This window comes from Oncorhynchus tshawytscha, linkage group LG26 (assembly GCF_018296145.1).
Source record: "Oncorhynchus tshawytscha isolate Ot180627B linkage group LG26, Otsh_v2.0, whole genome shotgun sequence".
Taxonomy (NCBI): Eukaryota; Metazoa; Chordata; class Actinopteri; order Salmoniformes; family Salmonidae; genus Oncorhynchus; species Oncorhynchus tshawytscha.
Window position 1 is genome coordinate 9,029,278 of NC_056454.1, and position 10,983 is coordinate 9,040,260.

The 10,983-nt window shown below is 43.0% G+C and overlaps 1 protein-coding gene across 3 annotated transcripts; it reads left to right on the plus strand.

The window, feature by feature from the left end:
• The first annotated feature begins 1,412 nt into the window (after positions 1-1,412).
• On the plus strand, positions 1,413-10,745 carry LOC112225110 (gap junction gamma-1 protein). Of its 3 annotated transcripts, none has more exons than XM_024388764.2 (3): positions 1,413-2,304; positions 7,346-8,519; positions 8,709-10,745. In XM_024388764.2, exons 2-3 carry the CDS (start codon positions 7,382-7,384, stop codon positions 8,720-8,722), a joined length of 1,152 nt encoding a protein of 383 aa, XP_024244532.1. In that variant the 5' UTR covers positions 1,413-2,304; positions 7,346-7,381; the 3' UTR covers positions 8,723-10,745. The 3 variants fall into 3 exon arrangements, with proteins under 3 accessions (XP_024244532.1, XP_024244531.1, XP_024244530.1); XM_024388763.2 differs by lacking the exon at positions 1,413-2,304 and adding an exon at positions 2,757-2,988; XM_024388762.2 differs by lacking the exon at positions 1,413-2,304 and adding an exon at positions 2,758-3,004.
• The last annotated feature ends 238 nt before the right edge of the window (positions 10,746-10,983 follow it).

Consider the following 10,983-nt stretch of genomic DNA (forward strand, 5'->3'; position numbering starts at 1 on the left):
AACATCATCAACTGAAATTACAACATCAAAGACCCTATAAAACAACACAGCAAAGAGACATTATCAAAAACACATGGACAGCAGAGTTGCAAGCATCAATCAGGCGTATATTCCGTGTAGTAATGGCGAACGGCACCATAAAGCTTTGAATCATAGATTGATCTTGCAACGTGAACAAGCAGTCTGTCTTGTGCCTCTGACATGTAACCCATACCTTCAGAATTAAGTTATACAAGGTAAACACAAAAAGAGTATTAATAAAAAGTGTTAAGATGATATTCTTGTAATTATTCAAACTGAACCCAACCCAAATGTTTGTTTTGGACCGCAAATGTGAACCATGCATGCCACCTCCCAAACAGGACACAGTAGCATCACGTGTATGTCCATTATCTCTGGATCTGTAAGTGTAAAGAGTCTTGCAAATAATAGCACGACAATTGATCCAACGTCTTACAAATGTCATGGTCTATTGTGAGCCAATGTAATGGTATGGAGATCCCCTCGTGAATGTGAGGGGAACATTACAACCAGTGGGGGAGTGAGCCAGGCTCTAATAATTCAACTGCCTCAAAGCACATCAGCATTACTAAGGGCTTGGACAGAGAAAAGCTACAGAGTTCCTGAGGGCATTGTAGTGCAATTCCACATCCACAGATTTGTTGCTTAGTGACTAAAACAGGCACAGCCACCTTTTCTTGGGGAAGAGGGTGGGGATGGATTTTGAGTTAATGCTGTTGGCACATACTGTATGTAGGTGTGAGTTTTTCCTCTGTTGACCAGAATACTTAGTGTATAGCTAGTCAATTCTGTGACAATTCGTATTTAAAATGTTTAAGTACAACCAGGGGTGGAATTGGTGGGGAATATCAGTTTGCAATGTAGTTGAATATCCAATTAAGTGGTGAGTTCCCAGGGTGATTTTCCACTTCTTCGTTGTGATATGCTTTAAAAAAAAAAAAAAAAAAGTGTTTTACTGTGCTCCAAAGTATGGTGTAGAACCCTGGGTCTCATTTCTAATTTTCTCTGACACTCACTCCCCCATTCCTTCTTCCTCTGCCCTATTACACTGACAAAAGAGCTGTCTATAACTCCTTAATGGGTAAACTCATGGCAGAACGAAAATATTCAGGCAAAAGCCAGTTATGACCTTTCTCAAAAGCAGGGAGTATGTGGCATCGAGGAAGACAAACATCACGAGGGGATGATTCAACCACTAGCCTACACAGGTCACGCCTACACAGGTCACTCACAGTGGCACAAATGGAATAAGCAACTGTTGGACAAAGCACTTATACCTAGAGTTTGGTCATATTACGCCAACATTCTGGAGAAATGTGATCAGAGTAAACATTGTTTTATTTAACCTTTATTTAACTAGGCAAGTCTGTTATGAAAACATTTTTATTTACAATGTCCGCTTACCCCGGCCAAACCCGAACGACGCTGAGCCAATTGTGCGCCGCCCTATGGCTTTTGGGAAAAAGCAAGCTGCAATCCAGGGCACAAAGGAAATCTTAACAGCACACTATATCAAGCAACTTGAACAACCACTACGTTTTGGGTTCCTGCTGTTTAGAGTTTCTGCCTCTGTGGTGAAAGGGAAGCTTGTAAGTCTAGTTGACGAGGAGACCACACAATGAAATCCATGAATGAAAGCACGCTTGTGAAATCTCCCCAAGAAGAGGGAAGGGGAGCACATTCCATCTGACCTGTTTGCAGTGAAGAGCAGTATGATGTGCATTGAGTGGTAAACTGCCCTGGCCAGACAATAAAACTCGGTCATCTTTTCGCAAGCAATTTGTTGAACACAATACATCTGCTTATACTTGCCAATTGTTTAGCGATGTTGCTAGAATTTCTGTGAATACAGGAAGAACAATGGCCAGGATCATTGACTGACTGACTGGCTACCCTCTGAGATTGATGAAATAATTTAACAGTGAAACATACAGAATGTACCCAATCTAGTGGAATGATGTCTAGTTGATGGCATCGTTGTGTGGATGAAAAGACCTTACAGAAGACTGGAGTGCTTTTGATGTATCTCCTGCGTGTGCCAACTGATGACAATGGAGGATAAAAATGTACTGTATATGGAAGCTAGTCTGGGAGGAAGGATTCTCATCCCCATCTTGCCAAAGAAAGTGTCGAGAAGGAGGAAAGGTTTCAAATAATAACTATTTCCGAACGCCCGCTCCAAACGGAAAGGGGGGTGTATGTGCCACATAACAGCTGGGGGCACATCCCACAACAATGAAGATTGTAGCACCATTTTCAAATTCCCACCACACCAACATGCAGGTAAAACTCAGAAGACTGTAAATCATAAGAATTATCATAGACATACTGCGACAGTTGCCTAGTTGTGCTAACTGAAATCTTACAGTAATAAATAAATGGCAAGTTTCTTACATCTCTATTATAGGGGTGCATACATACATTTCGTTATAACAGTTGTGCGTACACATTCTACATTGTGGATGTTATAGTTGTTGATGTTTTTAATATCGTAAACAGTTTATTGTGAGAACAAATGAACATTGCATTACGCCCAGCCATAGTCTGTCTATGGAACTCAAGAGAGAGAGAGGGACATCATTTTTTGAGAAATTGTACTGCCGTCTTCATTTGCAATTGTAAACGGCTAAATCTGTTTTGGTGGCTGACTGTTGGGAGCACACAGCTGTGTGTAATCGCATTGTATGAAAAACAAATACACCGGTTCTGAGGATGAAGAGTGTCGACGTTGATCCTTGTCTCAGATTTCATGAGAAGGTCCTGGAGAGGGGGGTGGGGTGCATACGCGCGTAGGGGAGGAGAAAATCGGGATTTAGGGATGTTCTTTGTCTGTCTCCCCCGTATTTTTCGAATGCGGGTAATAAAGTGAAGCTTTTTTCTATAGTGGAGAGAAAAGTGACCGGACATTTGAGGAACATTTTTTTTAGGCATAGCCTACAGGCAAAATTCAAGGACTTTAGAAACGGAGTAAGTAGGATTAGAGGTAAGATTAATAACAGATATGTCAACCAACAAAACTGAGCGTTAGTTCGTGTTTAGGATATTTTTTGTGTGTTTCTGAGTGTTGTGCGCTAACGTTAGCTGGCTGCTTGAAGCAATTGTTTTTCTCCTAGCTAACTTAGCTACTGCGTTCAATATTTGATGTAAGTAGCTATCCTCTCTGTCTAGTTTAGATAGCCAATCAGCCAATTGTTTGGTAAGTGTTACTAGAGTGAAATGGGTAGCTAAATATGTAGTTAGCTAATTGATATCTTGATTTATGCTAGCTTGTTCCTTCGTGCGAGGGGATGAAGGTGATGGAAGCTATCGAACGCAGCACGAGGGCACCGTAGGAACATAGATTTCTAATGAACCCATTTTCTACGGCCGAATGTAATAGTTTTTCTCTGGCTGGTAACTTTACGTGTACATGGGGTAGTCTGGTTACCCGATTTAACGGCAAAATAGCAGAAATGTACTTATAGAGCCACTGGAGGCCGGTTTTTCGCCGCGAGCAGCCTGCTGCTTGTCCTCCACACCACCCTGTACATTCAGGTTAGACCGCTCTAACAGTTGGAACGTGCCTGGAATTTGTACGTTTTCTATGAGATATTAAAGAGGCAAATCTGCAGTTGAAACAACAAAGCCCCTAATTCGCCACCTTTTTGAATGTAAATAGCATCTGGATGGGGCTGGAGAGATGGACTCACTCACAAATTCATAGACGGGGCCACCCATGATATCAAAATGATAGTTTGAACTAGGTTTTGAGGCTAGTAATGTTTGTTTTCAATGACATTGTCTGTAAACAAGCAATCACATTTATTTACATCAGCTGATGTCACAAAGTGCTGTACAGAAACCAAGCCTAAAACCCCAACAGCAAGCAATGCAGGTGGAGAAGCACGGTGTCTAGGAAAAACTCCCTAGAAAGGCCAGAACCTAGGAAGAAACCTAGAGAGGAACCAGGCTATGAGGGGTGGCCAGTCCTCTTCTGGCTGTGCCTGGTGGAGATTATAACAGAACATGGCCAAGATGTTCAAATGTTCATAGATGACTAGCAGGGTCAAATAATAATAGTCAGTGGTTGTCGAGGGTGCAACAGGTCAGCACCTCCAGGAGTAAATGTCAGTTGGCAATTCATAGCCGATCGTTCAGAGTATCTCTACTGCTCCTGCTGTCTTGAGATTGTTGAAAACAGCAGGTCTGGGACAGGTAGCACGTCCAGTGAATAGGTTAGGGTTCCATAGCCGCAGGCAGAACAGTTGCAACTGGGGCAGCAGCACGTCCAGGTGGACTGGGGACAGCCAGGTTGTCCTGAGGCATGGTCCTTGGGCTCAGGTCATCCAGAGAGAGAGGGAGAGAAATAAAGAAGGAGAGAAAGAGAATTAGAGAGAGCATATTTTAATTCACACAGGACACCGGATAAGACAGGAGAAATACTCCAGATATAACAGACTGACCCTAGCCCCCTGACACATAAACTACTGCAGCATAAATACTGGTGGCTGAGACAGGAGGGGTCAGGAGACACTGTGGCCCCCGTCTGACGATACCCCCGGACAGGGCCAAACAGGCAGGATATAACCCCACCCACTTTGCCAAAGCACAGCCCCCACACAACTAGAGGGATATCTTCAACCACCAACTTACCATCCTGAGACAAAGCTGAGTATAGCCCACAAAGATCTCTATCACGACACAACCTAAGGGGGGTGCCAACCCGGACAGGAAGATCACGTCAGTGACTCATCCCACTCAAGTGATGCACCCCTCCTAGGGACAGCATGGAAGAGCGCCAGTGACTCAGCCCCTGTAATAGGGTTTGAGGCAGAGAATCCCAGTGGAGAGCGGGGAACCGGCCAGGCTGAGACGGCAAGGGCGGTTCATTGCTGCTGTGCCTTTCCGTTCACCTTCACACTCCTGGGCCAGACTACACTCAATCATAGGACCTACTGAAGAGATGAGTTTTCAATAAAGACTTAAAAGTTGAGACCTAGTCTGCGTCTCTCACATGGATAGGTAGACCATTCCATAAAAATGGAGCTCTGTAGGGGAAAGCCCTGCCTCCAGCTGTTTGCTTAGAAATTCTAGGGACCGTAAGGAGGCCTGTGTCTTGTGACCGTAGTGTATGTGTAGGTATGTACAGCAAGACCAAATCGGAAAGATGGGTAGGAGCAAGCCAATTTAATGCTTTGTAGGTTAGCAGTAAAACCTTAATCAGCCCTTGCCTTAACAGGAAGCCAGTGTAGAGAGGCAAGCACTGGAGTAATATGATCAAATTTTTGGTTCAAGTCTAGCAGCAGTGTTTAGCACTAACTGAAGTGTATTTAGTGCTTTATCCAGGTAGCTGGAAAGTAGAGCATTGCAGTAGTCTAACCTAGAAGTGACAAAAGCATGGATACATTTCTCTCCATTTTTGGACAGAAAGTTTCAGATTTTTGCAATGTTACGTAGTCTCTTGATATGTTCGTCAAAAGAGAGATCAGGATCCAGAGTAACGCTGAGGTCCTTCACAGTTTTGTTTGCGACGACTGTACAACCATCAAGATTAATTGTCAGATTCAACAGAATATCTCTTTGTTTCTTGGGCCCTAGAACAAGCATCTGTTTTGTCTGAGTTTTCTCCACGTCCTTATGTCTGAAACACAGGCTTCCAGGGAGGGCAATTTTGGGACATGTTTCATTTAAAATGTACAGCTGTGTGTCATCCGCATAGCAGTGAAAGTTTATATTATATTTCTGAATGACATCACCAAGAGGTAAAATATATAGTGAAAACAATAGTGGTCCTAAAATGGAGTCTTGAGGAACACCAACATTTACAGTTGTTTTGTCGAAGGACAAACCATCCACAGAGACAAATTGATATCTTTACGACAGATAAGATGTAATCCAGGCCAGAACTTGATTAAAAAGGGTGGCGTAAACCAGTGGCGTAAACAAGGTTATATTTTGTTTTCTGATGGGGTAGGACAGTTGAACTAAGCTCTTGGGGCATTTAAGTTTCATATTTGTCATTCATTTAAAAGTACAAACATGGGTTTAGCAATCATATTGCCCCTTTTTAAGGTTAGTTACCTTTCATCCAGGCTTTTGGGTGTGTTTGAAAATCGAACCCCAAAACCAATGGACTCCAATGTACCCGTAGGCAGTAGCTTGTTTTATTTCATACACAAATTACATCCACGTACTTACCTGTGATGAAACTCAATCCCCTATCTAAGGCAGTTTATGGTCAAGAATTTACAATGCCCAAATCATCAGTTTCTGAAATGTACTGTGCATCGCTCATTGATGTAGTTTGGAGTAAATATGTATTTGGTGCCCATTTCATGAGATCATTGCCCAAGCTTGTGACATCTCAAGAAGGAAAAGCTGACAGAATTGGTATTATACATACTGAGCAAAAAAAAAAAAAGCTCATGAGGGCTGCCTTTGTGAGATGCTTACTTTGATGTTAATGCCATCTGCTGGCTATTAGTAATATCTTGCTGATGGATCACATCTGTCTCCCGATGGTAGTACATTGCAGCTAAGGCAAGATATAGGTGCATTTGCTCATCTATCGTGTTATGGGCCTTTTAATTCCTTGAGCCATCTGATTTTGCTAGGGTTTTTAGTTTTTAATATTACCAATCAAATAGAGCTTATGAGTATCCATTAATTGAATGACACTGTTTCATAGAGGCCTGTACTGACAAATGGAAAAAGAGGCATACATCACACAGACCCATTTTATTAGTAGCCTATGTGTTTATCACATCTACACACTTCAGTTGGTTGGTGTAGTAAATGTACTGGTCTTCTCTTCATATTATGTGGGCAGTTTCAATATGGTTGTATTTGTGGGCACTGAAACTGATTTGTGCTAAACTTATAGGCTATATTATTTGCCTAAAGAGTTGAGATATTTGATGACAAGCAAGCCTCCTATATCCACTAGAACAGTCCATAAGGGAAATTTGTCAAACAGTCTGGTCTTTGTTCTACATAACTATTCTTACCCAATAGTTGGTCTGAATTTCCCAGGAAATTGGAATCGTTTAGGGGTGTGTGCCTTTGGTGCTCACACGTGTTGCAAACTCTCGGACTGAGGAGGACGACTCCTCGTCATTTGTTCAGCAATGAGTTGCACACTTCTGGCAGTTGAGGGGTTGTCGTTATAGAGTCGGTTTAGATACCATTCTTGAGAAATCCAAATAGTAAAATATGATTCAATACAAATTTAAGTTGAATATTGCATAGTTTATTCTAGGTACTGCCGTACTTCCAGCAGCTACACAAAATGGTGTTGGCCTATATAGTCTGTTTTGCTCACTTTTTCTCTCTCCCCCCCATATAGAGTTGAGTGTCCCTCTCCCCCCACTCCGGAGTCACCATGAGCTGGAGTTTCCTGACGCGTCTCTTGGATGAGATCTCCAACCATTCCACCTTTGTGGGAAAGATCTGGCTCACGCTGCTCATTGTCTTCCGCATTGTGTTGACGGCTGTAGGAGGCGAATCCATCTACTACGATGAACAGAGCAAGTTTGTGTGCAATACGCACCAGCCCGGTTGTGAAAATGTGTGCTACGACGCTTTTGCGCCGCTCTCGCACATCCGTTTCTGGGTCTTCCAGGTGATCATGATCACCACCCCCACCGTCATGTACCTGGGCTTTGCCGTGCACAAGATTGCCCGCATGGACGATGAGGAATACAGGCCCCGTGGTAGGAGAATGCCCATGGTGAGCCTAGGGACCAACCGGAACTACGAGGAGGCGGAGGATAATGGTGAGGAGGATCCCATGATCTCGGAGGAGATTGAGGTGGAGAAGGAGAAGAAGAAAGAGGAGAAGCCCAACAAGAAGCATGACGGGCGCCGGCGCATCAAGCGCAATGGCCTCATGAAGGTGTACATCTTCCAGCTGTTGTCGCGTGCAGCTTTCGAGGTCTCCTTCCTGTTCGGCCAGTATATCCTCTACGGCCTGAAGGTGTCTCCCTCGTACGTGTGCAAACGCTCCCCCTGCCCGCACACAGTGGACTGCTTTGTGTCGCGCCCCACAGAGAAGACCATCTTTTTGCTCATCATGTACGGGGTGAGTGCCCTCTGTCTGCTCTTCACCTTGCTGGAGATCCTCCACCTGGGCTATAGCGGCATCCGGGACTGTCTCTGCCGCCCTCGTCCCCCAATTCCCCACCAACTGGCTAGCCAGCGTCCCACACTATGTGGCCACCGGGTCCCCACAGCTCCTCCGGGCTACAACACAGCTCTGAAGAAGGACCCCAAGGGCATGCGGTTGGACTACAACCTGGGCGACTCGGGCCGCGAGTCGTTTGGGGACGAGACTTCACAGCGGGAGCTGGAGAGGCTGAGGAGGCACCTGAAGCTGGCCCAGCAGCACCTGGACCTGGCCCACCTGAACGAGGACAACCGCAGTCCGTCGCGGAGCAGCAGCCCCGAGTCCAATGGGACGGCCGTGGAGCAGAACCGCCTCAACTTTGCCCAGGAGAAGCAGAGCAGCACCTGCGAGAAAGGTGTGTTTATCTAGGCTCTGGCATGCGTCACAAAAAGTATAATATGTTGGTTTTAAGCTAATACTTCTGTAGTATTTTGCATGTAATTGTCATTCTATAGTGGTTCGAATCAATTAATGGATGTTGTGGATGAGGTACAATTATTGTCTACTTGAAACTGACATGACATTTTTCTCCTTTTGCCTTCAGGTTTGCGAGCCTAACTTCTTCATTTGCCCACCTGGCCCTCTAATGATATATTCTCGCATCTGGGACAGTGGGGGTATGAGGGAGCATTGTGTGGGAACAGGTGTTGTGTATATGTGACTCGAGAAGGATTAATTGGTCTGCCTTTCAGTATTGAGGCCAGTGAACGCTCAACTGAAACATGCCAAACTCAACGAGCAGGCTCTTCCTACCCAGCTACACTTGACCATGTCTGAAGATTCAAAGTGACCCAACTGTTTTCAGAACATGCCTATTAGTATCTCAGGGCAGCTGTGCTGTTTTGTTGAACTTTTTGTTAGTAGTTTGTAGTTATTCCTCTTTGCTGGAGTTTAGAGGGGTCCATCTCAAGTTGGCCTTGAACCTAAAACTGTAGTTTAAATTTCAGCCATTCCAAGAGGGAATGGAAAGTGTGTCACAAAACCATGTCAACATTTTTTGGGGTGTGTTTTGTGAGGAATAAGGAACCACAGTGAGTCAGTGTTTGAACTGGTATGGTAATAGACAGGGCTCTCTGCTGTTGAGCAGAAGAAAAGGTACTAAGTGGCCAATTCAGAGGGTGTTGGTGATATTATGCAGTGAATAACTGTCTTCCATGTGCAACAGCTTACAATTAGTAAATGGTTAAAACAATGTGTTAACCACCAGTCATAACTGTTATATTCGAGTTGTAGCACACCAACAGCAATATGTAGTTTGCAGAAATAACTTACTTTGATCATGACCCCCCCCCCAAATCTGATGCCAAGTCTGGGAACTGGAAGCCTTTTTTGGCACCTTTGTCCAAAGGATCAAAAACCTGGGTAATGCTTGAATTCATGTACATTATCTTGTATGTTTATGTAACACATGCTTTTGATACTGTTCTTTCATTTAGTTTTATATGGTAAATGTTTGGATGATATTGACACTTGGAAGTGCAAAATGAAGCCTTTAAGGCAGTGGTATTCAAAGTTGTGGTCAAGCCCAAATAGTTTTGAACACATTTTTGTATGGGACAATAAACATTTTGAGAAAGATAATTAGAAAAAACATTGTTCAGTAAATGTATCTATTGGTTTCTTCATTTTGATAAGAGATTAAAACGTAATGAATTGAAGGTTATTTGTTGATGTAAAGATAGAAATTCACAAAAACAAAATCCTTTTAAGGTTGTCATTGGACTCGGGTTGGGGTTACAATACATTTTTGTGAGGGTGGGGAAATGGTACTGCTAAAAAAATGTTTGAATACCACTGCTTTAAGGCCACTGTGACCAACTAGTAACAAGTATGAAGTTCCCTGCTTGGGGGTTGTCCAGGTCCGGTTAACTAAGCATTTTTTCTGTCGAATAGCATTTTCAGAAAGCAAGCCAATTGCCCACCAACTCGGGGTTATATTTTTTTATACATTGTGTGTTTCCCCTCAAATTTGGACCTGTATATTTGTGGCTTTGTTACTTCTCTACTCATTTCAAAATCTTACGCTCGGTTCAGTGTTCATTGAGGCAGTGAGTACGTTTACATGCACACTAATAATTCGATGTTCAACTTATGGCAATAGTCATGTAAACACTACTCTCATCTTGAGTCGGCTTAATGATAAAATCGAAGTAAGCATACGTTGATTAAAACACCCGGTTTTCTGAAATCTGTAGAATTAAGATGGCTGATTCGGCATTCCAGCTGTGTATTTGATCTGCTATGTGCCAGTAGTGCAAGCCTCCCTCTTATCTGCAAGTGAGTTCGGGAAAAACTGAAGGTATGCATCTTAGAAATAGTTCACATACAAACGTTATATGTCCGAACTCAGAATCAAATAGGTGTCACAAATTACATGGTCAAACGTTTATTTTGATGGTTTTCTGCATTTATTTAAGTCCCATTAGGTAGCCCGGTTACATACGTGAAAAGGATTATTAGGGAAATTGTTCTTGCAGAGCTTTTAAACAAACAATTCTATATTAATCTGGTTATGCACAAACCGTATTGTGTGCATGTTACTGTACTCTGATGCAAATCAAATTCAAAAGCCTTAAACTGTTAAGAATGACCTCTGCTCCCGTCTGTTTTATCTTTTAACAATTAAAACAACCCAAAGCCTTGAACATGATCATCTATAATGCAAACGTTCATGTTATCTTTTGAAGGTTAAAATGACCCAATGCCTTGAATGTGATCTGATGCTGTCAGTGCACTCTTAACAGCAGTGCCATGTAGTGTAAACTCATTTCAAAACTATTTTTTTATACTTGCTTTAGTACTTTTTTTATTTCTTAAAC

What these genes read in the sequence shown, in the direction of transcription:
- LOC112225110 (XM_024388764.2), top strand. Translation starts at nt 7,382, where the DNA reads ATGAGCTGGAGTTTCCTGACGCGTCTCTTGGATGAGATCTCCAACCAT.